A 27,730-nucleotide genomic window follows, 5' to 3' on the forward strand; every position below is an offset into this window, starting at 1 on the left:
AATAAAATCAGGTTGCGTTCAGTTCTAAAAAAAAAAAAAAACAGCTCTTAATAGAGCTATAAACAAGTGCGAGTCATTCGGGGATTGAATTGCCACATTTTCAATGCATTCATTTAAATAATATGAAAATGAAATAAATTTTAGCATAAATATGTATTCATTCAATATGCAATAATGAATTGAATTACAAATTGAATTGGTTTTTTATTTTTTTGAAATTCACAAAATTGATTTCACTCATTTGAATAAAGAACTGAATTCAATGCAAAGCTGAAAGCATTTTTTATGCTCGACTCACAAAGGAAACATGAGTATATTATTTGTGCATTATATAACTATATGTACATACATACTGTAATAGGATAAGAGCATCATTGGTAACCCTAGCCAGGGTATTATAGTGTCACTATCTATGTTAATTATAACAGTACGATAAGTAAATATCGATAAAGAAAAGCGGCTGCAGAGAAGAAGTGGAAGGCAGTCTCTCTACAGTACTAGCAGTAAGAAGACGTGTTGTTAAAAATAAAAAGGCAACCCGAACATAAGTTAAATCAACGAAGAAAATCATACTATTACAATATCAGAAGTGGGATTGACTCAGAAAAAAAAAAAAAAAAACACAACAAAATGGAAAATATAAATATAAATGACGTGTCAATAGCGACATTGAAAAGTTGGTTGGCATTACTAAATTTGCCAACAGAGGGTACCAAAACTGAGCTGATGGCGAGATTAAATAAGGTACCAGTGGATATCCGAGACGATGCTGCAAAGGAACTTGAAGTTCAACGTAACAAGGAACAGACAATTGAGGCTCAAAATGAGTTGCAAAACATAATGCAACAACAGCGTGACGAAATAGCAAATGGCGCCGAGATGCTGAAATTGATGCGTCTCGAAATTGAAGCGTCTCGAAAATTCCTAGAAGAATTTCAAGTAACGGTGAACCGCAACTCGCACATCGGCGGGAGCGACGGGGGAGAGCAAGAAAGTGAAGTCGGCGATTTATTGCAGCTAGAGGATGGTCACACTGAAGAAAGACCACGGTCGACGGATGGCAACGCTGGTGCAGCTGATTACACTGGAACGGATGGCAACGCTGGTGCAGCTGATCACGCTGGTGCAGCGGGCAACGCTGGGGCAGCTGGAAGGATCGACGAAAGTGGCAACGCTGTCGGAGGCAACTTAAATAATTGCATCCAAACTGGAGCGATGATGTTAGCCAAGGAAATTTTATTAGAATTTACTGGAGAAAGTGAGGTGCGTAAATGGGTAATGCAATTCTTCAATGTGGCCAAGATCTACAGACTAAATGATATGCAACAGCACTTGCTTTGTATAAGCAAATTGAAAGGCGGTGCTTTGAAGTGGTTGCATGCAGACCCTATGCGCATCATTGCTCCGATTGACGAGATGCTAAATCAATTGGTTTTGGCCTTCGGGGGAGGATTTTCGAAGTCGGAACTACGACAGAAGTTCGAGGATCGGGTTTGGAAACCAGATGAGGTGTTCGCCACATATTTTAGCGAAAAAAGCATATTGGCACAGGACATCAACATTGATGTAGAGGAGTTAATGGAGGGTATTATTCGAGGCATACCTTGCGAAAACTTGCGCACTCAAGCTAGTATGCATTGCTTTACCAATCCGGCTCAAATTTTACGTGCGTTTGCAGCTATAAAGTTGCCAATTAAACGGGTACGAAACCATGTAGTGAAACAAACTGCACAGGAAGCACAGGCGGACAAACAACAACGTTGCTACAATTGCAATGTTAAGGGCCATTGGGCCAAAGATTGTTTAAAGCCCAAACGGGAGGCAGGATCTTGCTATGCGTGCGGCTCAAAGGATCATTTAATAGCAGGATGTCCAAATAAAAAGTATGATATGGAAAACAAATATGTAAGATACTTAAGAATTCATTTTAGTAACTCATTTAACAAATCAATAATTGCAGAATGCCTTATAGACTCTGGCAGCCCTATTTCATTTTTAAAGGAAAAGTTTGTGCCATTAAAAGTAAAGCGTATGCCAGATGCAAATTCGTATGTAGGTTTAAATGAAAGTAAATTGAAAAATTTTGGAAAAATTTTATGTTTTATGAAGAAAAAGTTAATAAATGTTTATTTTAATGTTATAATTGTGGCAAATGAGTCTATGAGGTATGACGCTGTGCTTGGTAGAGATTTTATGGATTCTTTTGGTTTAAATATTGATTTAAGAACATTAAAAATTGTGAACGGGCATAAAGTTGATCACCAGAATAATGGTAAAAATGATATCATAGCTACAAGCTACAAAGAAAAACAAAAAAAAGTGGACGATGAAGATATCAAACACGAGCAAAATGAAACTATATTGTTAAATGATAAAATCGTTAATAAGGAAATAGTCAGTAATGAAACTGGTAGTGATGAATTAGTTAGTGAGAAAATTGTTAGTCCGGAAACGCTTGGTGATAAAATTGGTAGTGATGAGATAGTTAGAAATAAAATAATTAGTGGTGAAATAGTTAGAAATGAAGTGATTGGGATCGAAACTGTTAGTGATGAGATAGTTAGTTATGGAGAGCTTAAGCTCGAACCTGATAGTGAAGAAGTTGTTAGTGATGAAATTATCTATAATCAAACCGGGATTGAAAAAGTGATTATAGAAGATATAGGAAACAGTGCAGTTAAAATTAATAATCATGTTAATGAAGCGCCAGTGAATAGCGAAATCATGGGAGTGTTAGAAGAGAATTTTGAGAAGGATATCTTAACAATAAGTTGGGAAGATTCTAACAAAAGAGAAAATATATATATTTTAAGTGAAGATATTGATTACAGCACAAAGTGTGAATTTGAAAATTTATTTGAAAATACTTATGTAAAAGCGAAAAGGCCAAATCAGCCAAAATTAAGACATGAGTTAAGCATAAGATTAGAAAACGACAAAGTATTTAATTGTACACCTAGGCGGTTATCTTATATGGAAAAAGAAAAGTTGCAAGAATTATTAGACGACTATTTAAAAGATGGAATCATTAGGCCAAGTTGTTCAGAGTATGCATCACCTATAGTACTAGTGAAGAAAAAAACTGGAGACATGAGGTTATGTATTGATTTTAGAAGACTGAACAAAATTATATGTAGAGACAACTACCCGCTACCATTGATCGACGATTTATTAGACAGACTATGCGGAAAAACAGTATTTTCAAAGTTGGATCTAAAAAACGGGTATTTTCATGTTTTTGTTAATGAGCAATCTATTAAATACACTTCATTTGTTACCCCTTTAGGACAATATGAATTTCTTAGGATGCCCATGGGTTTAAAAACTGCGCCACATGTATTTCAAAGATTTGTTAATAACATATTTTGTGATATGATAAAAGATAATAAGGTAATTGTTTACATGGATGATATTATGATAGCAAGTACAAACATAAAGGAACACATGGAGACCTTAAAGGAAGTGTTTATAAGACTGGTGCAAAACAAATTAGAGTTGAAATTAGATAAGTGTGAATTTTTTAAAAGCAGCGTTAAATATTTAGGATTTGTGGTGGATAGTAAAGGCGTTAGGGCTGATGAAAAAGGGTTAGAAGCGGTTAAATCCTTTCCAATACCAAACAAAATTCAGGGAGTACAAAGTTTCCTAGGGTTATGCTCCTACTTCAGGAGGTTCATTTTAAACTTTTCTATATTAGCTAAACCCTTATATGATTTATTGAAAAAAGATAAGAAATTCAAGTTTGGAGAAGAGGAGTTTAAGTGTTTTAATATGTTAAAAGATAAATTGTTAGAGGCGCCAGTACTATCAATATATAATTACAAAGAAGAAATAGAACTACATTGTGATGCCAGCGCAGTGGGATTTGGGGCTGTTTTATTTCAAAAAAAAGAAGATAGGAAATTACACCCGATTTTTTATTTTTCTAAAAGAACAACCGAAGTAGAGTCTAAATATCATAGTTTTGAGTTAGAAACGCTAGCCATCATTTACGCATTACGCAGATTTCGTATATATCTGCAGGGAAAACGATTTAAAATAATGACAGATTGCAACTCTTTAACTTTAACGCTTAACAAAATAGATTTAAATCCGAGAATTGCTAGATGGGCGTTAGAACTACAAAATTACGATTTTGAGTTAGTGCATAGATCGGGCAAGCAAATGCAACATGTGGATGCGTTAAGCAGATGTTATGAGGACATTTTAGTTATTGAATCCAATAGTTTTGAGGACAATTTAGTTATTTGCCAAAGCAAAGATGACAAACTGGTAGATATTAGAAAGATGTTAGAAAAAGAAGAGCACAAGCTATTCGAAATGAGAAATGGGGTCATTTACAGAAAAACAAATGATGGCAGATTAGTTTTTTATGTACCAAAGGATATGGAAGAACATGTACTTTACAAATATCATGATGAGTTGGGACATGCTGGGAGAGATAAGATGATCGATGCCATTGGAAAGAGTTACTGGTTCCCATATATTAAGGAAAAAGCAATAAAGCATATAGGGAATTGTTTAAAATGCATTGCCTTCGCCCCCAAGACGGGTAAGAGTGAAGGACTATTACATAGCATACCGAAAGGAAACAAACCGTGGGAGATGATCCATATAGACCATTATGGACCAATTAATGCAGGAAGGGCTAATAAATATATATTGGCGGTGGTTGACGGATTTTCAAAATTTGTTAGACTATATACAGCAAAGACAACAAGTACGAAAGAAGCGATTAAGGCATTAAAAGATTATTTCAGAGCGTATAGTAGACCTAAGTTCATTGTATCGGACAGAGGGAGTTGTTTTACTGCAAAAGAGTTTGATGAATTTTTAAAAAATGAGGGAGTAACGCATATTAAAATAGCAACGGGTTGTCCGCAAGCAAATGGTCAGGTGGAAAGGTTGAATAGAGACTTGGGTCCGATGATGGCAAAAATGGCGGAGCCAGAAAATGGTTTACATTGGGATGTTATTATAGAAAATGTTGAATATGCAATAAACAACACACAACACAAAAGCATAAAGAAATTTCCAAGCGAAATGTTATTCGGATTACAACAGAAAGGAAAAGTTGTTGATGAATTAAAAGAAAAATTAGAAGAGTTTACACAGGTGAACACGTGTGATAAAAGAAATTTAGAAAATATAAGAAAGAGTGGAGAAATATATCAAAAAGAAGCTCAAATCAGAAATGAAGAGCGGATTAATAAAAAGAAGAAAGTATCAGTAGAATATAAAATAGGTGACTATGTCATGGTAAAAAATTTTGATAGCACACCAGGAGTTTCAAAAAAGTTAATACCAAGATATAAAGGGCCTTATAGTATAGAAAAGATTTTAAAAAATGATAGATACTTGTTAAAGGATGTAGAAGGCTTTCAATTATCTCGCAACCCGTACGTTGGTATCTGGAATAGCCAAAACTTTAAGCATTGGATGCGAAAATAGGCAATAAGCATTAGTTATAAAGATAGATACACATATAAAAGACAGAGATCGGGAGCTCTCTTTGTCAGGATGGCCGAGTTGTAATAGGATAAGAGCATCATTGGTAACCCTAGCCAGGGTATTATAGTGTCACTATCTATGTTAATTATAACAGTACGATAAGTAAATATCGATAAAGAAAAGCGGCTGCAGAGAAGAAGTGGAAGGCAGTCTCTCTACAGTACTAGCAGTAAGAAGACGTGTTGTTAAAAATAAAAAGGCAACCCGAACATAAGTTAAATCAACGAAGAAAATCATACTATTACAATACATACATATATATAAATGAGGAACTCTACTCATAAGATGGAGCCAAAAATATTGCGCCCACGCCCACAATCGCCCCGCAAGTTGCACAAATCAATATTCCAAAAACTTAGTGCATAAAGTCTTAGAGTACCCAGCAACATATTCAAGAGGACTCTACTTTAAACAGAGTATTGCGCAGTCGTTTACACCCTACTGCAACGTTTTTAGTTCTTTTGACTTGCTTTGTTTAAATTTTTTCGTTTGACTAGACAATTAATTAGATTAAAATTCGATTGCATTTGTTGAGAAAATAAACTAGAAAATAAACTAAAACTGAAACGGAATTTTTTTTTAACCAAATCGTTGCGAAGCCGGAATTCCAACTTTGCATTGACCTTAAATGGAACCTTTAAGCGTCTTAGCTGACTACCTGAACCGGAATCATATATTGCCAGAAGTTGTTACGATTCAAGCAATATTATGTTCCACGCAAAATTGTTAGAACATGTGAGAAACAAGGTTCAAGCAAAAACCAGCTGTGCCTGCACTCTTGCTGCCCAATATTCGGCTGCACAATGATAAATGTTATTTATTCCAAAATATATAAATCCAAAAATAATAACAATTATTAAAATGCAATTTGTATATTTGTTTTTGAATCATACAAAATTGTGAAAGCAGCAAAAATTCGATGATTGCAAAATTCATCTGTTTGCGGATTTCGCACGCAAATATGTTGCAGCTTTAGTTTTTGCCACACTCCCAGTTTTAGATGCTCTAGCTTTGCCGCATAAAAAATGCATTCAGTTGCAGTTCCTTAGCCCATTTGGCAAAAAATCAAAAGGGCAATGAAACTTTGCTGGTCGCCTCAGTCAAGAGCGTTGAGGCCATAAAAAAGCTGAAGTGTGGCGCCGCAAAGCGGGCAACACGGCGAACGCTTGCGGCAGCGGCACTGTTGAGGGCAAGTGCTATAAATCTAACGATAATTTGATGCGAGACGTTTAACGATGCTCTTGCGACAATTTGCACAAAAGAATCAACCCAGACCTGCCCGTGCTGCCCACACACCCGACACAGTTACAACTAGAGGTCAATGATCTCATCTTGGGCCGAGCAGCATTTCGTTTTAATTTCAGCTCGCCCGGGGCTCAAGCAGGTCTTAAGCCAATTAAATTAAACAAATGCCACAAAACTGTTGCATAGCTGGGCACAGTGGGGCATGGTGGTTGCTATTGTGTGTGTGTGGTGCCCTGAATACGGTATCCGGAATTCAGAATTCGGAATCCGCTTCGCTGTTGTAAGCCATTTGCAAAGTTTACGAGTATTTTATTTTTTACACAGAATTCTACGAATTCCATCATGTGCCCTCCGCCAGGTGGCGCCAGTAGCTCACTCAGAGTCTTTTCTTTTGCATAAATTTCAAGATGATTGTGTGCGGCCGCTTGTCGCATGCCCCACACCTTCATGTGCCTCACACGGCTGATTTGGCAAACATTATGCAACTGCAACAATTGCTGGCAAACGAAGCCAATCAGTCGCCAGCGATAAAGTTGACTGGCGGGTGCTGAGTTTTGGCTGCTGCTGGAAATTACAGTTAACCAAAAAAAAAAAAAAAAAAATGCATTGAGCCACCGCTGCCAAGCTCCACCCGACCAGCAGCTGCTGACGAGACACAAAATCGTCTGCCATAAATATTAGATTTGAAAAGTGTGTATGAAATATGCTGACAGTTTGACGATGGGCCGGGTTTTTGTTGAGCATGTGCCCTTATCAGCATATTGATCAGTGCCGCAGAGTTGCATTCACCGAGCTCCATGTGGCACTCAACAGAAAGCAGGCGCAAATTAAGCGAGCAAACAAATGGTACAAGTTTGTCCATAAAAAAAAAGGAAGAAGAAGATGAAAAAAAAAAGTAACAGGCGAAAGACACAAAAAACACGCACGGGGGCAACATAAAGTATCATGTGTACGAGTATGAACCCGAAATTAAATGAAAGATTCATGTTAATGGCATTGAAGTGTTTATGCGGCGTATACTTGATTTTTATTTCTGTCGACCGCTGTGTTAAACTGTCAGACAAAAGTGCGTGCAACGAGCCGACAGATAAATAATAAATGAGGCCAGCCTGATGACAGACCTATACATGTCAAAGGATATTGAGATGTTGTCAATGGGATATTTGATTGAGTCTGGCTAAGCCACAAGAGATATGCAAGTTAATCGCAGGAAAAACATCTTTACAACAAGAATGCCAAGAATTGATAGCTAAATACTTACGCCAAATGCTTGGCCAATCTCTCAGTCAGTGCAGAATGCAATCTGTCCGGTATCAAGTGCCAAGAAACCAACTGATGAGCACTGTTGACAAGGATGCCTCGGCAACGCCTTAGTTGATGAATCCGCTTTCAAATTGTCAACTGAAAATGTACGTCGAGAGCGTTGACTGCGTCGGGCTGCTCGCAAAGGACCGTCTGGGACAACCTGCCACTGGGCGAGACAAAAGCGAACTGAATCAAGTCCGGCGACTGATGCTGCACCAAATACGAAGCCGACTGCCAACTGCCAACAGCTAGCAGCCAACTGCCGCCTGCCGCACGATGCCGAACCGAAACGAATGTCGGCCGACCGACCGACCGACTTACTGCCCCTTACTGTTCCCCATTACTGCCGCTTAACTTTTGTCCACAGGCATTCCACATAATAGTAAATTGTAGACTGATATAAATATCAAAAAAAAATAAAAAAATATTTAAATAAAATAAACCAAAATTACATACTTTATTATTTTGTAGAGGCCAAGTTTCAAATTATTATTACTAAAGCATTAGTCTGCCAATCGCAGTAATTATCAAACTTGGGCGCCTCTCATCGCTGCGCTCGGCTCACAGTCAAAGTGAAAGTAGTATTAATATAACACTTAACAGTAACAGACAAACTTACTGTCACAACAACATCAACAGCAACAGTAAAAGTAACAGTAGCAATTACAGATCACAGTAACTGCCAAAGTAGTATTTAAGTTTATGTGCCCATTATCGCTTGCTAATTTGTTAGTCTCGGCCATGCTGGCAACTCAATCACTTTTATTGACTGTCCCACTAATAATATCTATGCAACTATATTGAAAGCAACAGTAATAACTGCAGTCGTAGTCACTACAACAGTTACTTTAACAGTAGCAGTAACAATCACATTAATATCAGAGTTATATTATCAGCAACATTAACAGATGTAGTAACAAGCACAGTAACAGTTGCGGTCATAGTCCGAGTAACTTTAACAGAGGCAGCAACATATGTAGTCAAACTAACAGATCACTGTAATATCACAGTTATATTATCAGGAATATTAACAATTGCAGTAACAAGCACAGTAACAGTTGCGGTCATAGTCTGAGTAACTTTAACAGAGGCAGCAACATATGCAGTCAGATCAGTCAAAGTAACAGATCACTGTTATATCATAGTTATGTTAACAGCAATATTAACAGTTTCAGTAACACGCACAGTAATTATATTTACAGAGTTGATGTGACAATAACAGTTACAGTTAAATGGAAATTGATGTGCCAATTTCGTCTGTCGCCTTCAATAGCTAGCCTACATCTGAATATTTCCAAACGCTTTCCAACTGCACTGCGACGTAATGAGCATATGTAGCTCGTGTGTTTATGTGTCACAGCCGAGTCAAAGTAAGTGCCAGTTGGGCTTAACTCAATTTGCACCTGTCATAAGGGAGGGCGGGGGTAGGCGTCATTTTAGTTGGGTGCATCTCGAGTGCAGCGCGGTGCATGCAACAGGGTGCATAAATAAATACTGACATGTTTACACTGACTGTTTTTTGTTGTTTTTTTTTTGCTGTCAAAAGGTGTTACCAACTTTGTGCTCCAAATGGGGCGTAAAGCTGTGAACTTGCCATTCCGAATGGCTTGTGTGCGTCTCCACTCAGCCCCGCACCATTGAATATGTATTCTTGCATAACTTCGGTGCTTATTGTCCGATCGTTATGAAATTTTCAAAAGATCAATATATACAAATTCAAATGTGTGTAAGTGCAAAACCATAAAACTTTAGCTGAGTGAGAGCCAGAAAGAAATACTATTCTAAATGAAGTTCTTAGCTCTTATAGCTGCTGAGGGGGGATTGCGTCAGCAAAACAAGTAAGATGTTCTAGGGGATACCCTCAACCCTCTTATTCCAATACCAAAAAAAAGAGTTTCACGCTGATAACTTCCAAGATCGACGCAATCATATACTTTACTTTTAGAAAGACACTTATTCTAGTCCATAGATTACAAGAGTTTTCTGAGAAACATTAAAGAAACTATTTCGGGCAGAGTTCGTATTTTTTAGCCTTAAGAGTTCGCGGTTTACAACACTGAGTCGTGCATTTCTTTACGGTTTGAGAGTGACTGTATGCCGCCTAATTGACATGCTGTGCAGCCAGTTTCCAGTGTTGCCTGACCCCACGGTTTCCTCATATGTAAGTGTGTACCTATGTATGTGTGATTGTATTTATTTATAGCTTTTGGCCACACGTTGCGCTATTGCCAAAACTCAGACAGCAAAAAAAAAAACCAACTTTAATTGTCGCTCAAGTGGCATACCCCGTTGGCCCCCCTTCTGCCGGCATCACCACCTGCTGCTGGAACAGTAGCAACAGTTTCGCTACCTTTTTGTGACTTTCTTTCCGCAATAAACGTAAAAAGTGACACCCACAGCTCGTTGGCATACAAATGCGAACAATTCGAGCGCTCATCAGCGTTTGCCAACATCTCTGTCCTCTTCTTCCGTCCCTCCCACCGTCTTCTGACCATTCAAGCCCCATGTCTGGGCAAGTCGAGCGTCTGGTCAACAAAATTGAAATACAAATTCAAATTCGCGTTGCGCTTATGCAAAGAAAACAAAAGAAATGCACAAATTATGTGAAAAAAAAAAAACAACAACAGCCAAGATAAGCGAGAGAAAAAAAAAATGACATAAAAATAAAAACAATTAAACAAATTACATTTCGAGTAAATATTTGTAATAATTGTTGTAAAATCGTCGTGGCTGGCCATGCATTTGGGCCAAGTCTAGCCCGAACGAAGCGGTTAAAACAAAGCACAAAACAAAAACCCAAATAAAATAATAATTAAATAATTTGGTCTGCCCCGCAGCAGCAACAACTTAAAAGTTATATAATATTCCACGATTATGACTGTGGTAATTATTTGTTATTGTTTTTTTTTTTTTTCGCGTCACGATTGCCAGCTGAGCTGTTTCTCTCTACCATTGAAAATGGGTACAAAAAATGAGAAAGGGTATTATTTTTCTTCTACGTTTTTTGGTGGTTTCTATTAGTTTTTCGCTGCGTGAACATTGCATCGTTTGTTGGAACCGTGGCCAATAGCGTTAACTTCTGTGATTATCCGACAGCTCTATCTGCGTCGGTGTGAGAAGAAAGAAGACGCTGACCACGATGCAATCGTTTCCAGCTGGGCTAGGTTAGTTAACTCGCAAGTCGCTAAACGATTAGTGGTTCATTATGTTTTCGACCGATCTATCTATGATTAAGAAAGTAACATTTAGTTTCAGCCCTAGACATCATTGTTAGCTGATACGATCTGACAAATACAACAGGTATAGCTTCTGAGCAAACGAAGCATAGGCCATTATAGATACATTGTACCGCCTACTGATCTACCTCCCGTTCTTCCTTAAATACAGCCGATTGAAAGAGGAGCACTTGGTTGCATCGCGGGGCAAAGCATAACCCTAAAATAGCTGACGAAAATAGTTATTTTCGATGGAGAGACGAGCACTTAGTTCCATCCCGATACAAAATGCACTTGGGGTACTAACACTTAGAAAAGTTGATAATCTTCCAGCCAAACGAAATTTGTACCCTTATTGGTCCATATTAATGCCAACCGATCCACCTGCCTCCTTGAACCCAAATAATAAAGTAACGCGCACCTGGTTCCAACCTGGGTCAAAGCTTACAGCTGAAAAGCACTTGGAGGTCCTAACCTTAAAAAGACCTTAGAGATTCAACATGAATAGATTTTTAACAAAGACATTTAGATCAATATCATCCGATCTATCTTCCATTTTTCCCTGAAGACAAACAACATCCACTTTTCCATAGAGTTATTAGAATAAATAGGGGCAAGTCTAGCGGCATGAGTGCTAACCAATCTGTGACCAGTAATGGTTAGGACTATTTATACTGTATCCTACAGTTTGATGCGAAATTGGTTTCATGGCAGTGAAAAATATCCATGGCAAGCACTGCCATTTTAAAAATACACAAATAAATTACAGAAATTTCTCAGTATTTATGATATTCATCATAAAATATTAAATCGATTTTGTGTTCCGATATGTATATGTATATAGACAAAAGTTCTAATCGCAATGCTAGGCGACAGTTTGGAAGCAACTGGAGAGCAGATCCGTGCACTGCTTGGCACCAGGCTGGCTTAACATGAACATTTTGTACAGATTCGAAATTCGTATTCGAAATTCGTTTGTCAATTCGATTGATTAAAAATTACGTCAAGTTATTGCCAAAATTTTACATAATACAAATTCAGCGCAAGTATTGAGCTGTCGTACAAAATTTCAATATCCAACACATTCATAACCAAATATGTCGCTGCTTAGTGAGATAATAACTGGCACAGCCATTACGGCTGGCACACGGGCGGGCACCCTGCATCCAGATCTGAAACCGTGGCAGCGCATCGATTTGCCGCTTTGCACCCAGTCGAACTTGTTTAAGGACTGGGGCTGTCGGCTGCGCAACAAGAAGGCCCTGGAATATTTTACACGCGCATTGTCCGTATGCAAAAGTCAGGGGGATGACACCTGCTGTTTTGACGGACCGACGAATCCGGCTGGGCAAAGGTGCAAACCAATTGATGGACAGTTTTGCAGCTTAGCCTCCGATGCGCTGGATAAGCGTAGCCTTTGTCGACGGTCAATTGCCCAGCCGGAATTGGCGTGGGAGGATGCGCAAAAGGCGCACGAGCTGTTGGAGCTACAGGGACTCTCGAACGTTGGCTATTTAATGAACAAATGCGATGCACTATTCGAGTGCAATCGCTTTGAAGACAATCTAGTCCAACTGAACATTGAGGCTCGTAAGTATCAAGGACAATCTATCAAGGATCGCTTTCAGTTGCGTGCAAATCACGTGAGTTCTTGGATGTTGACTCACGGACCCCGTCCTAACAATCCTTTTGGCATCTTTATACGGTAGACAATTGGTGTGCTCGAGGATACCCTTGGCGATAGCCTCCATCCGTTTCTGCTCGACAATTGGCCGTTGATAACGGAGGTGGCACGCGCTCGCCGAACATCCGTTGTGTTTATGCCACGCCCTCTCTGGCAGCAGCTAAGCGAGAAATTTGACTGCGACGTGGAGAGCGTTATCGACATACAAAAGCCCCTGCTCTCACCGCTGGAGCGTGCACGTCGGCAGGTCTGCAAAAGAGTCTACAACAATCAGTATTTGCACAAGAGCGCCATCGATGTGGTCATGCTGGGTCAACTGCAAAACGACAAAAACTTTCTCAATCCACTGTCGCACTACTCCACGCCCTACATGTCTGAGCTGGCCTCTGAGCAGTATGCAATTGTCAAAAAGTTCATGGTACGCCTGGCTTCTTGTTATACCCAGACGGATTTGTCATTTTCGAGCCTTACTATTCATCTGACACATTCGCAAAAGCACATCAAACTTGAATACAATATTATGTAGCATTAATGGGTATTTAGGCTTCGGTGTGCCGTAGATAATCGTTCTTTCCTATATTCCCATTCACCTTTGATTACGATTTATGCCGCCTGTTTACAGAAATTGATGCATACCCGCAGCCCACTGTATCACTGCAGGCAGGTGAAATGTCGTGTTAGCAAAATCTGTGAGAAGAACCGCGAGAATTATCTGTACCGTGTGGAGTATCAGACTCGTCGCGACTGCTTCCGTATGCTGCGCGAAGTGCACCGCCGGCGCCAGGAACGGGACATCGAGCGTCTGACCGACTATATTGAGCACATCATGTCCAGCAGCATTGAGCTGAAGACACAACGAACGCTGCCGTGGAAGTGGGAGTTCGTGACCGAGGTGTACAACATATTGGCACTGGCCCATATCGATCGGTGTGCGGTGCCAAAGAATATTGATTTTCTGGATCTTAAAAATCACTCGATGCTTTATTTGCTGCCCACGGATCGCGTCAAGGAGCAGACTATCACATTTGGAGGGCCCAATGTATACAGTGAAATTGACAAGGATGATGAGCGACTTAGTCGTGTTACGTAAGTGCTTGGGGGAATAAATATGTTACACTTATATATATATAGATACATATCGTATTCAAAAATAGTTGTCGATGGTAAGGTTTAGCGTTAAGCAATACTCTGCATTTGGGTTCGGCTTGATTTTCCACATTGATGAGCTCGGTTTTAAGTTCAAGTAAATAAGATTTATATTCTATATTCAAAATTAAAGAACAAAAACGGCGCATGTCCATCGCTAACTCTGATCATAACTATTAAGTACTAATTGCTATTCCAAACTCCAATCTGACTTACTTAAACTGCAGAAAGAAACTGAATCGACTGAAGGATCGCCTAATCCACTCTCGCTATGCGATCGAACGGACCTATCTGTTCTTCGAGATAGCGCGCTGTCACTTTAAAGAGTCGCGTTTCGACAAGACCCTGATCATGGCGCATAAAGCGTCGCATGGTAAATATATATAAATATATAAATTCCTATAAATATAAGTTAATTTATGTGGCCAACTTTTAGAGGCACGCATCTGCAACAGCATTGTTTGGCGCTTCAATATCACATTTCTGATTTGTCAGGTGCATGCGATATTCAATCGCTTCGAGCGTCTCAGCGAATCTCTGGGCAAGGCCAAGCAATTGGCCGCCAGGCTAAAGTCAACCAAGCTGCAGGCCTATCTGGCGCTTTGCAATGCGGTCAACGATTATGAACTGGATTATCAGCGTAAGAAGCAATCGGAACACAATTTACCGAAAGGCCGTAGGCGCAAGGGACGCCCCTCGCTGGCATCTTTTGACTCGACTGAAAATAATTTAGAGCACTTGAGTCAATGAAGGGGTGTGACGAGGTGCAACAACAACAGCAACAGCAACAGCAACAACAGCAGCAGCGACAGCAACTGTTGCTGCTGTTCTTGTTGCTGCTGCTGTTCTTGTTGCTGCCGCTTGATTCCAATTGTTTTCTTTAATCTTTTATACGTTTTTCCATTTGAGTTTTTTTTTTCTTAATTTTCTTTCGCTTAATCTTTTATTTGTTGACTTTTTTTCTACGTTAGCAATAAATATGTATTAATTAACAAGCATTTAGCATTAACAATTCATTAACAATTATAATAAATTAACAATCAGCTGTTACTGCTGAAACCAAAGCTGCTGCTGCTGCTGCTGCAACAATTAAATGCCGCTGCGCTGTCGCAGCAGCAGCCGTCGCAGTCGTCGCTGCTGCAGTTGCAGTTGCAACTGCTTAACCCCAGTTCCATTAGCATTGCCATCAACAGCTTCACGGCTTGGCTCATTGTTGTTGCTGCTGTCGTTAGGCCTGACAGCGCTTTCATTGTCATTAGCAGCTGACGCCTCCTGGGCTAGCGCCAGCTTGTCATCGTTTTTAGCATCATCACCATCATCAACATCATCGCCATCATCGCCATCATCGGAATCATCATTATCACCGTCATCAGCATCCTCATCATCATAATCATCAGCCTCTGCTGGCGTCTCCTCAGCTTGCTGCGCCTCCTCCGTTTGGTCCATTGCTTCGGTTTTGTTCACACTATCCGCTGCTTGCTGCCCCTCGGACAATGCCTCTGCCGCTTCAGCTGGCTTTTGCTGTGCGTCAGGCTCAGTGTCATCTTCCTCTACTTCTTCCTCATCATCCACATTCACTTCATTGTCACTGTCATCTGCCATTGCTGCAACTGCTGCTGCTGCTGCCGCTGCTGTTCCAGCCTCCTCCTTTACCTCCTCGGATATTGTGGGCTGCTGCTCAACGCTGGCTTCCACTTCATCCTCTGCTAGCTGCGCTGGTTTCAACGTTGTCGCTGTCGTTGTTGTTGCTGCTGGCACCTTGTTGCCTGTTATTGAATTGGTAATTGTTTCAATTACTTCATTTTGCTTTAGGTCGCTCTCGCCAGCACTGTCAGCGGCAAGCTGTGGCGCCTCCTCCTGTTGCGCCTGCGCCTGCACAACACCGACATCACCTTCACCTTCCACATCAGCGTCACCGTCGCTGTGATTGTCACTGGCTGACACAGCCAGCTCTTGATCCCCAGCCATAAGCATTTCACTTTCAATTGGCAATGGCTCCGGCTCTGACTCGAATTCGGCCTCTGTTTGGGTCTCCATATCAGGCTGTTCAGTCTGCTGATTCCCGTCCTCCGGCAGCTCGGCATAGTCATACTCGAGCGTATCCGTGTCATGCTCTTCGGCTTTCGTATCGCCGGGCGGCAGGACTGGCTTGCCGTTCTTGTCCACATACTGAACGCCATCGAGACCCATGCGCATGCACTGGAAATGCATCTCGAATAGATCTGTGGTGGCCAGTCGGACCACAAAGTCCATGCACATGTTCAAATTGTTGCCCACCATCGCCACGTCGGTCAGCTGGACGCACATGGCCATTGGCACGCCCATCATGACGGGTATGCAGAAGGGCGATGGATTTCGCAGAGAGATGCCATATTTGGACGAGGGACGCTCGTTTAGATACACTTCCAGCTGTGCCTCCTTCAAATGTGGCACAAATGTTATATTGGCGCAAACTGCAAACGCACAGACACATGGCAATTAGTTAGAAAGAAAGTAACAACAGTTCGATCGACAGTAGAGTGTTTGTGTGTGTGTGTGCGAGAGTGTTGCCCGCAGTGCAATGAAAGTTGCGGGTGGAAGTTGCAAGTTCCAATTGGAAGCCAAGCGAACATAGCTCCGAGCGGCAACATGCGAAAAAAAAAACTACGCCAACGATTTGTGGCATTTTGATTGGCAAATGCGAGCATGTCATGTGAGCAGCAACAATTTGTTGTTGTTGGTTTTTTTGTTACTGTTGTCTGGCTGTCAATGTGTCGGCCATGCCACAGCTGCAACAAAATTAAACGCTTTACACACTAGAGATGGGAACGGGTCGAGTGCCACAAAAGAAAAGATTTTAAGAGGAATGAATGGGATTTTTGCATGATCCCGAAATGCCTGTGGGTGCCGAAACATATCAGCCAACTGGACACGCGAAGCAACACTCTTGCTGTTATCTCTGGAGCAGCAGCAGCAGCCCAGGCGCTTGGTTACCTACCCTTCTGATCGAACTTGTATTGATCCACTTTGAGACCGGCACAGCAGCCGCATATTGCGGCGCGGCACTCGCACGGCTGCCCGAATGTCGACCAAATGGAGCCCTTCTCCGAATACTTAACGCTGGCCAAGTTGCGGCCACGCGACACGCTCACCGTTGGCGGCAAATACGGCGTGTGCGTGCCCAGCTCGTAAAAGATGAGTCCATTGCTGTAGCTGCGTGCCACAATCAGCGGCAGCAACGAGACGGCGCCGGCGCAAACGCACGCAAGCAGCACAGTCGAGGACAACATTTCAATCACAGTTTGCAAGGCAATATGACAATATCCTTAAATCAATTGCACAATTAACACAGCAACAAAAATAAATCACAGAAAATCTGTATAACTTTTTTTGTACACTCAACAAAAAAAAAAAAAAACAAAAAGGAGAAGCACGCGCGTTGTTGGCGACGTTCGATCAGCGTCCGCGTTTTGTTGCCAATTGCAGTAGCTCAACCGCTCGCGAGTGACGGGAATTAAATATTAAAACGCTGAACGCGTCGAGCGTTTGCTTAAAAATGAAATGGAAACCGCCAGCCGAGGCAGCTGGCAGCGACGCAACAGCGACGTCGGCCGAGGCAGCGACAACAGCAACAACAACGGCAGCTGCTGCTGTAGCTTTTTGCAATATTTTTTCCGTGAGTAAACTGTTGTATACGCTCGCAGAAGCAATTATTTATACAATTATTAATATTGTTTATGTACCAGACGAAATAGCCCGGCATTGCCCGCGTCTAAAGATTGCTGTTAAAAGGGCAAATGCTCAGTAGCATATTTTTGCAGCTCACTTTAATTTCGGGCAGACACAAAAAGCTATAAATTGATCAGCTTTGCTTTATTCTTTGTAAATACCAACAGAGTTAATTTGCTGTTTGAGTTGAACCGGCGACTTTTCGCTTGTTGGTCCGACATTCGAACACCTAAGGCATACAGGCTCATGACGTCACGTTTGCAACACATATATCCGCGTTTTTGTGTCTATTTTTTCTGCACATTTCGTACAACGTTTTCCTTTTGCTTGGACAGGCTTGTGCTGAGCCAAGCAAAGTTTCTGTACAAATTACAATCATAAGGTTTGCAGTCAGTCAGTCAAGCAGAAGAAACTCTTCTGTGTACATAAATGTATGTATAGCATATATACTAGAGTTGCCTAACATATATTCCAATTTATATATATAAAAAAACATATATTTGTCTCTAAGCACTTACCCAACTATCCACATTATTTTATTGACATCTATAAGCAGGAAACTTTTCCAAATACATATCACTAAAAAAAAATAAGATAATGAGCGAACGAATTAGAGAATTAATCAAAGCCTAGCGAAAGTCTGTAATCTTAATTGAATTCATGAGAATCGCATAACAGCGCGATCTTTACTATATTACGAATATCTAGATATTTTACTTATTTAGACCTAAAATGACCAAATTTTAAATAAAGATGAGCTTCTGATGAACTCCTTACTATATTCATCCTAGTATAACGCCCATTGTACTGGGTTCAGAACGGAAAGTCTTAAACTCTTAGCAAATTTGGATTTTAGCTCGCCTTAAGCTGCCATTGAAGTGAAATAAGTTAATTAAACTTGCATTAAGGTAGTCAGTCGTGTAGCAGCTCGTTTTTCGTTCGACAGAATACGCATTTCAATTTCAATTCCACCATCGAGGGTGAAATATGGGTGGAAAACTTTTGATTGCAACTTCATTCTCATTCTCAATTTCTTTGTAAAAAAAAACTACCTGATTATAGAAATAATTTTCGCTCTGTTAAGAGTTATTTGACTGCAAATTTAACTAATAGTTAAATGATCAGACATGCAGATAGCATTTTAGTGTTGCACAACAGCAATTGACAAACTCTTTGAAATGCTGCAGCAGAGAGCATTTCTTCGTCGGCTTGTTAAAAACAGAAAAATGTTTGCTTTCTTGTTATCAGCGCGCTGCAATCGTTGGCAGTCACTGTCACAGTTAACGCTAGCTGCTGCTGTTGCCGCCGACTGCGACGTCAGCTGCGCAGCTGTTGTTTTTTGGCTTTTGGCTGTTGCCGCTTTTATTATTATTTTTTTTTTTGTTATTTTTATTTTGTTGCTGTTTGTTTGTTTGTTTTGTCTTCTTGGCTGCTGTTGCTGTTGCTGTTAACTGTTGCGGCTGCTGCTTGGCTTTGTTGCGTGTGCCGCGCGTTTCGGGTGACAGTGACAAGAAAATTGCGCCGGTCGTGACTCGCTGGGAAAGCCAAAAACTGCTGCTGCTGCTGCTGCTGCTGCCACTTGAACCTCTGCCGCTGCTGCTGCCGTTGCTGCTGCTGTTGGCGTTGCGGCCCACCCATTGTTGTTGCTGTTATGCAAAGCTTGGCACTTGGGTTAGGTCAGGGCGCTTACGGGTTCTGCACAGCGTCTAATAGAAATGAAAAATTCAAAAAAAAAAGAAAAAAACTCCCACCTTAAGAAAGCAGCAGCGGAAAAAACAAAAAATGTAACTGGTAAAAGCGACTGATTTGTGGGCAAACGCTGGCCGTTTACATTGCTGATTTATCAATGGAAAGCAGCACCATTGTTTGGGCCATTTTCGCCGGCAATTTCGCCAGCCCAGCCGCCCAAAAAGGGTCTTTAAATCCAATCGCATTAAGCGCAGCGCTGCGATTGCATAATGTGTCGGACTCGCATTGCAATTAACCACGCCTGCCAGCTGTTCAGTGCTCCCAAGCCCAGTCGCTACCAATCTTTTTAAGCGTTTACGGGGTGCGAAGTCGGCGCGAGAAAGAGAGCGGAGTGCACGACTAAGAAATAGCCTATGTCCAGCATATGTGTATGGAGGAGGAAGTTATCCTAAAACTGAAATATTCAAGATCTGATTCTATACAAACGTGACAAGTTCGAATTTAAAACAAACTCGTACTGCTCAGGGACATTGAAAGATCTAAAGTCCATCTAAGATCTATGTTCAAAATTTCTCCAACTCTTTTCAGATCTGAGGTCGACTCGTTCAGACAGACGGACATGACTAGACTAACTGTATTGTCAACGATGCTGTCGTCTGTCTGTTACATGCCGTGGCTCACAACCCATATGCCCTTCTTAACCATTTTCAATGAGTATATATATATATATATATAAATAAAAAAACTGTCAACGCTGCCAAGAGCTGCGACAATTAACGCTAATTCGACGTCGTCATCGTCTGCCACTGCCACTGCGCCTGCGCCAATTGCTAGACATTTGGAATTTCAAGGGGGCGGGGTGGTTGGGTGCCGGGCGGCCGTGGTGCAATGCGCCCGTTTATGTAATGAGCATCGCTGGCGTTGTTGGCCATTGTCATGGCAATAGACGCGTCGCATCGCCTGGTCGCTTATTGGACATTATTATTCATTATTCAGTATTCGTTATTCATGTTTCATTACTGATAATATCAATTTTGAATGCGGCCGCCTTCGTTTCTCTTTCTTTGCCACTGTTATGGGGTCGTCATTAACGCTCGAACTCATCAATTGAACAGGTGAATTGAACAATTGCAGCTGCATATGGGTCAAGTGATGAACGCGTAACGCAAGTCGAGCCGATTAACAGCACTTATTTTAAATGATGCCAGTCGCTTCTTTCTTTATAGTACCTATTTGTAAAACGGCCTGATGCAGTCACTGGTAATGTTAATTACACGCTCTGATCAGCTGTCGCTTTAAGAAAATGTAATTGCCATTAACTGTGCAGTCATATAATGTGTCAGAGTTGCATTTCAAATTTACAAGCAGGAATTGGGCATTGTAAAGTGACGGGTAACTGGCAGGTAAATAAGTGCAAGAAGAGATTAAAATTTGGTTCGAAATACTCGCTTACTTTTGTCCACAGTTATTATTAACTTTTTTAAATAAAACTCAAATATTAAATTAAACCTTTGGATAATATAGCTGCTGTCAGGAGGATAAGCCCAACATGAGGATAAAATGTTAATCGTTAGCAAATCAAATAGTAGCCATTGCCTGTCGTATATAAATATATATAAATATATTGAATCGAATCAGATCGAAATATCTATGTGCTTACAAGCGAATTTCCATTTAGGAAAGAGCTTAAGTATTAAAATTTGACTTTATTATTTATTTGCGGTTATCTTAATGATCAAATTTAAAATTAACCCTAATGTTTTAATGAATGTGGAATCGTACTATAAGCTATATAAATATATATGTTCTTGATCAATAACAACATCTGAGTCTACATAATTATCGCAGATGCTTAAACGCAAACTAATCTCAGAAATTTGATAACACTCTAGGTATGTAGCTTGTGAGCTTGTGCTACAATTATATGTTATTGTGTTACCTTCTACTTAAAAAACCCAACACTGGGACAAAATGTTAAACTTAAGTCAAGATGGATGCTAGAACTTAATGATTCTCAAAAACAATTCTATTATGAAATAATTGAGACACCCTCCTAACAGGTACTATATATTGTTATAAATAACAACTACCCCAATCCCAGAAAAGGTAAAAACACAATTTAAGAAAGTGAGAAAAAAAACTTCGCATAATAATAAATGAAATAACTACAAGTAGCCATGAGTACCCATGAATGCATTGTCCGCATAAATCCGTACACAATTTGTAAACGTTTCCTCGAGCCGTGCAGATTACACCGCATAAATCAACATAGATATTCACACAAGCAGCCAAGTCCAAAATGGAGCGTTGACTGTTACAGATCGGCAGGCAACTGGTTTGCTATGCCAGCGCCTGTCCAGCAACTGGCCCATGCTGGCAATAAAGCCACCTGGCCTTTAATATCAAAAAAAAAAAAAAAAAACCTAACAAAACGAGCATTTGCCAGCACATAAATGCTCGACTAAGTGATACCGTGTAAAAATCAAACCATACTCACATCATTTTCTGTGCTCGTGAAACACATACTAACACATACTACACATTCCATTGGAACATATCTATTTAAAATTAATAGAACATTTTTTAAAGGAAAACTACATTTTTACCCACAATATAAATACGTTGAAACTGGAACAAAAGAATGTGTTAATCCTCAGAATTAAAAGAAAAAATCTGATATAATGGAATATTGTCTTAAGCTTTATGTGAATTCTAGGCTTTCTGTCTGGATGAAAAGAAAGACCCCAACTGGAAAGGTAGATTATACATTAAGAATGTAGTTCTTCATCTGAGATATAATCATTGAAAGCTGTATTATGCCCCATTTGAGGCAATTTTGTAGAGGGCATCAAATGTGGCTTGCAGACAGACTGGAGATGTGGCTTGGACTTGGACTTGGTCATTGGCAAGGTACGCATATGGATTCGTGACTTGCGCATGGATTAGAGTGACCATTTGGCATGTTTATAACCAGTTCACCCGCAGCTCTGTGCGTGCGCTTCCGTTTTCCGGACCAGGTCCAAAAAACTGGATGACAGGCGACATAAAAATATAAAAATGCGCAACACCTGCAATTGGAGCAACAATCGTGCAACAACCAGCAGAATGTCAACTTCAAGTCTTGTGTGGCTGCTCCTCCTGCTCTGTCATGGCATCAAAGGCCAGCAGCTGGTCTACGCGCGTGGCCAGCGTTCGCTTTACGGACCACCGTCGTTGGACTGGAACACCATCGGTAGCTTCAATCCCATCGGTCTGGGCCATATGACCAAGGATGAGCTGTTGACGCTACTGGAGGCCTGGCAGGATGCCGATGAAGACACCAAGCCGCCTGCACCGGAGCCAGCTGAGCATGCAGTACCAACGGCAGCGCCACCAGAGCGGCCACCAGCGCCACCACCACCACACCGTCCAGCGCCGCCGGCGCATCCGGCACCATTGCCTCCACGTCCTGCTCCGGCACCAGCACCGACACCAGCACCCGGAGCACCAGTTACCGTGCGTCTGCCAGCCTTTGTGCCCATCCAGCTCTCGGCCATGTTCACGCCACCTGCGCCAGCTGGTGGTGCACAGGGAGCAGCTGCTCCCGTGGACACTGGAATTGCCCTTAACATTGACAACGGTGCGGTTGGCCTTGACATGGTTGCGCAATCCAATGATAGGGCCTCGCCACGCCTATTCCGCTTTATGCAGCTGCCCATGATTGCCGCTCAGCCGCGGGCACGTTCCGCCCAGCCGCCAGTAGCGCGCAATACCCTGGAAAGTGTCGACTCTGGCATTGCGCCACTTGTGCAGGCCAAGGCGCTCAGTGCAAGTGACAGGCCTAAGGATCTGCCCATTGTAGCAGTGCGTCAAGCGCCTCCAGTTAGACCCAGGTAAGCAACTCTTGTTGTTACTCATCTCTTGTGCTTATCGCAATGCACCTTCTTAGATTTGCGCTGCCACCCTTCATAGCCAATGCGCCCGGCCCACTGGAACTGGTGCCCTCCTCACAGATCATTGGCGAATGGCGCGAGTAAACCAAAGTCCATGAGGCTTCAACATATTTTATTTTTTTTTTTTTGTTATATATAGTCATAATGTACACACAAGAAAAGCCTGACGATTAACATTTTAAACAATTTTCCTATATTTTTCCTCCCATATTATTAACGCGAGTGCAAAAGATTGACTCTTGTCTAAGTTTTATATTTTTTATGAAAAACTCTTTGTTGTATATATTTTTTAAGTCAATTTGCTCTAACAAAAATAATAAATAAATTAAGTAACCATTAAAATCAAAGCTCTCTCTTTCGATTTTAAATAAGCCACCTTTTTTGTATTTTCAAACACCGGCTATTTGGAGAATTTTGCCCCTCTGGTCACACTTACGTCAGACACTAGACTAAAGAGTGTTGCAAAACAAACGAAAAAATACTAAAAAATCAGTATATCTGTTAGGAAATGTTGTATTTTATAATACCACGAATAGAAAACACGTAAACAGCTGATTTTTAACATCAGCGAAAATGCCAAAACAACAAAATTATTGCATTTGTTCGCACAAAAATAATATTTATATTAAAAAAGCAGCTGCAATGCAATACAACACCTCATATATGATGCAAAAACTCGTGGACTCGTGAGAAAACAGGAACGTGGAAGTAAGAGATGGTGCTTATTTGCAGCCATTCAAACCCATTTCATGAACATTAGCCGATTTCACATTTCAATCAATCTTGTTTAGACCGAGGCCTACAATTAAGCAGAAATCAATCAATTAATGCTTGTTACTTGCTCGACTACGGAATACAACGGATTTCCGGGGTAAGCGCAGTACGAATCCGAAAGAGATGGCATATGGCGACGCGTCCTACACCGATTAGAGGGAATAAGCGCGATTCTCAACAAATCGTATTGCGATGAAGGAGGACGGAGAACTGGAGCGTGGTTCATAATGTGTAATTATAATTATAACTATAAATATAACCAATTACAACAAGAGCAATTGCAGCAAACATGACGGAAACGACATCATGTGGAAGCATTTCCCCAAAGGATTCTACCAAAATCTCAAAGGTTATATATCGATATTACAAAAATATGAGGGAATATCGAAGTTCGACCCGTTTACCCAGAGAACGATTGGAACTCACTTTCAAATTTGATAATACCAAATGTCCAAATTACTTCAATTTATTGGAATTAGATCGAACTCCTCGACTTGAGTAATTTCAATTTTAGTTTAAAATAAAATGTTTTAAGTATTCTTAAATAGTTATTGTACGCATCTAAGAAGTTATGAGATCTTCAACTGTCGAAACCTGTGCAGTTGTGCCTTTTGGAAAGCTTTGCCTGTCTTTAAGGACCAACAATTGGAAAAAGGACCTAGTCCTACTTGCCCCAAAAGCCAGCAATGAAGACACATTGATGCGAGCACGGATCAATAGAAACCCGCGTCCGAAATCTACATTAAGAAAATAGACTAAAAATTGTTCTGTGGTTCCAAATGGAAGTTCTTAATTAATATACTTGATCTTTGTAAGCTAAAGAAGACATTGGAGGAGGTCCTAAAGTATATGAACTAGAAAACGGAACGTGTGCCGTTGCCAAGGGACATAGATTAATCAATTTTGTTGATATTACGATCTTGATCTTGTAGATATATAGTAAAAGGTATAAATTAAGTTTATAAGTTAGAGGATAATATATGCAGCATTGGTGGAGATCAGGTACTGCAGAGCAGCCGCAATGCAATGCTACGCAATTATAAAAATCATGCACACTCTTCAACTTACCAGCATGTATATATATATATATATATACTCCGATATCGGTTGCAGCGCTCAGCTCTAACATAAATGCTGCTGGCTTCAGCATGCTCAATACCAAATTGTCCTCTGTGTTGGCTCGTGGCATAGTTTCCTCCAGCGGTCGCCTGTTCGCTAAGAATCCTTCACACTCGAATCGGAGTACTTGCCGATCCTCCAGTTCCAAGCTGCCAACTTGAAAATCAGTTTATTCTTCAAATGGTCTACAGCTAGCTGGACAATTCCTGCGATGCAATAAAACGCGTCCATAGCCGGGAACAGCAAATCATCAGCTTCAGTTAGGAACGTAGAGCACCACAGCATTTTGGACAATCAGGAAGACGGTGTCACTGTTGTTTGGATCCTAAGTGTTCAGGCTAATCCTGGATAACGCTCAGCCCAGCTGCGCAATGGCCCAAGAACTGAGCCACAGCAGGCGCTTGATGAGCAAATGAGCCAACAGTGATCGGGCACAGTTTCCTGGAGTTATTAGGGGAATCTACCTCAAAAATATGCATCCTTTGTAAGGCCTGTTGCAGATATTCATCATCGGCACCTTGCCCAGAATTGACAAGTTGTTTGCACCCTGTCGCTCTATATGTCAGGCACTCGGCGCCTTGTTGGCCGTGTAGGACTGTTCCCATTTGCTCCATGTTGCCTCTCAGCATTGTTTGTGCATCAGTAATCTCTTGCACTGGCAACGGCCAGTTGTGCCATGCCTTGCTACACTGATGTTGCCACTTGGTGCGGCATACATCGCAGAGGTGCAAAGGTGTAAAGGTCTGCAGCTCATACTCCATTCTGGCTACCGTGACGTCATCTGCTTCATCTGCTCCCGAGGAATGATTTTGTGCAAGGCACATATGTATGTGTGCATGTGTGTGTGTGGTAACACATTAACCAATTGAAGCGATTGAGAGAAGATATACACAATTTTGTGTATATATGTACATACATACGTATGTATGTTTGAAAAAAACATGTAGTCACACATATGTATATATGTATGTACATACATACACACACATACAGTGACCGTTTGAAACAAGCCGAAAACCGAATCGCGGCATTAAATCGGGTTGAAAATACGACTTTAACCAAATTAACTGCGAGTTTTCGATAGTATACTTTAAATATGAAGGCAACTTGTTTTGATTATCAAAGTAAATTCGTTACTGATCGATTTGTAATATCCTACAACACTTCTTTGCACTTGGCGGCTCAAATGCTTACTATCCCCTCTCTCTCTCTCTCTTCTCCTTAAGCTTGCCATGTTCGCTTCTGCAGTCGGCGTCGCTGCCGCTGTTCAGCTGCATGCTTCGGGCATGGCTGACTTCTTTAGCGACGTTAAACGGTTTCTCGATCGGCCCGTTATTTGGGATTTCTATTAGTGGTGACATTTGCTACTCGTGCTGGTTGAATGACGACTATCGTCGCCTCCTCGTGACACATGAGATCAGTTAGTTAAGCAATGCTTAAACTAAAGCAATTAAAGTAAAACAAGAATTTACTTTTTTGCATTAGTTCAACGCAGCGTAGTGCCACACTTTATGTAATAACCCATTGTCCAATAAACAGTCACAAATTTCCTATAGTATAGTATTTGTATTTTCGGATATCTTGAGGTAAATTTTTGCTTCGATTTGCTTTTTAATTATTATTATTCTAAAATGTAAAAATAACCAATCTATAAAAATGTATTACGTCTGGCAATTATGTGTGTCGAATGACGAACCTGTGCGTAACCATTTGACTTTCTACAGCACATGCATGTACATGTGCATACATACATACATATGTATGTATGATGATGCACTGCGAAAATGACTGCTAATGGAAGACGCACAATAAAACAGTTATTGCTATACTCCATTTTCTTTCGCATGCAATTCGCTTTGACGCTAAGTTCCGCCAAAGAGGACGAGCACAGGTTACGCACTGGGCCGCAACGAGGCGCGTCAGCATCAGAGATTAAAACGTCACACTTCATAGGATTATTGTTTGTAAGCCTAATACAGTGTACTTATAGATTGGGTACATAGAGGCATACATTAAAAACCAACACATTTTAAGGAAAACTGTAAGCAAATTAAGTTTGTCAATATTTATTACTTATTGTACATCAGTTCGATTGTATAAGAAACTATCTATCTGTGACGTCATACGGAGAACAAAAACGCGTGCGTTCTGTTCAGCTTCACACTTTTTTTCTTTCGCTCTCTGGCTGAGAACGCTCAAGCCTTGCTCAGCATGCCAGTCAATGATCTGCACGTCAGGCGGCAACAGCTACTGATGCGAGCGCTTACACATAACGGTTAAAATGTGAAAATATATGAGTGGGTGTGTATTTTTATTTTTTATTTTTTTCTGTGCTAAAACAAGTAAAATAAGTCAATTACACGCTGGTGCCAAAAAGTGTTAATTAGCTGTAAAGCATTAAT

The 27,730-nt window shown here is 40.8% G+C and overlaps 5 protein-coding genes across 6 annotated transcripts in view; 3 read left to right on the top strand and 2 right to left on the bottom strand.

Moving 5' to 3' along the window:
* Positions 1–8,247, bottom strand: part of LOC6631519 (uncharacterized) — a 34,350-nt gene extending 26,103 nt beyond the window's left edge. The window contains exon 1 of the mRNA XM_002055280.4: positions 8,018–8,247. The gene's annotated coding sequence lies outside the window, so the exon portion shown is untranslated. The remainder of the gene's footprint in view (positions 1–8,017) is intronic.
* On the top strand, positions 349–5,731 carry LOC138911231 (uncharacterized). Of its 2 annotated transcripts, none has more exons than XM_070209096.1 (2): positions 349–1,883; positions 1,961–5,731. In XM_070209096.1, the coding sequence occupies exons 1-2, from the start codon at positions 631–633 to the stop codon at positions 2,064–2,066; spliced, it is 1,359 nt and encodes a 452-aa protein (XP_070065197.1). In that variant the 5' UTR covers positions 349–630; the 3' UTR covers positions 2,067–5,731. The 2 variants fall into 2 exon arrangements, with proteins under 2 accessions (XP_070065197.1, XP_070065201.1); XM_070209100.1 differs by having other exon boundaries at positions 350–1,905.
* A 3,870-nt stretch (positions 8,248–12,117) lies between the features above and the next one.
* p-cup (presidents-cup) lies at positions 12,118–14,887 on the top strand. Its single transcript, XM_002055278.4, has 5 exons — positions 12,118–12,919; positions 12,986–13,378; positions 13,583–14,046; positions 14,334–14,479; positions 14,543–14,887. The coding sequence occupies exons 1-5, from the start codon at positions 12,374–12,376 to the stop codon at positions 14,854–14,856; spliced, it is 1,863 nt and encodes a 620-aa protein (XP_002055314.1). The 5' UTR covers positions 12,118–12,373; the 3' UTR covers positions 14,857–14,887.
* Positions 14,888–15,091: 204 nt separating this feature from the next.
* On the bottom strand, positions 15,092–17,613 carry LOC6631516 (enolase-phosphatase E1). Its single transcript, XM_002055277.4, has 2 exons — positions 17,084–17,613; positions 15,092–16,559 (listed from the first exon to the last, which is right to left on the bottom strand). Exons 1-2 carry the CDS (start codon positions 17,373–17,375, stop codon positions 15,196–15,198), a joined length of 1,656 nt encoding a protein of 551 aa, XP_002055313.3. The 5' UTR covers positions 17,376–17,613; the 3' UTR covers positions 15,092–15,195.
* Positions 17,614–22,545: 4,932 nt separating this feature from the next.
* On the top strand, positions 22,546–24,754 carry LOC26531704 (uncharacterized). Its single transcript, XM_070209707.1, has 4 exons — positions 22,546–23,375; positions 23,432–24,143; positions 24,227–24,440; positions 24,494–24,754. Exons 1-2 carry the CDS (start codon positions 22,561–22,563, stop codon positions 23,517–23,519), a joined length of 903 nt encoding a protein of 300 aa, XP_070065808.1. The 5' UTR covers positions 22,546–22,560; the 3' UTR covers positions 23,520–24,143; positions 24,227–24,440; positions 24,494–24,754.
* The last annotated feature ends 2,976 nt before the right edge of the window (positions 24,755–27,730 follow it).

The sequence above is a fragment of the Drosophila virilis genome, chromosome X (genome assembly GCF_030788295.1).
Source record: "Drosophila virilis strain 15010-1051.87 chromosome X, Dvir_AGI_RSII-ME, whole genome shotgun sequence".
Lineage (NCBI taxonomy): Eukaryota > Metazoa > Arthropoda > Insecta > Diptera > Drosophilidae > Drosophila > Drosophila virilis.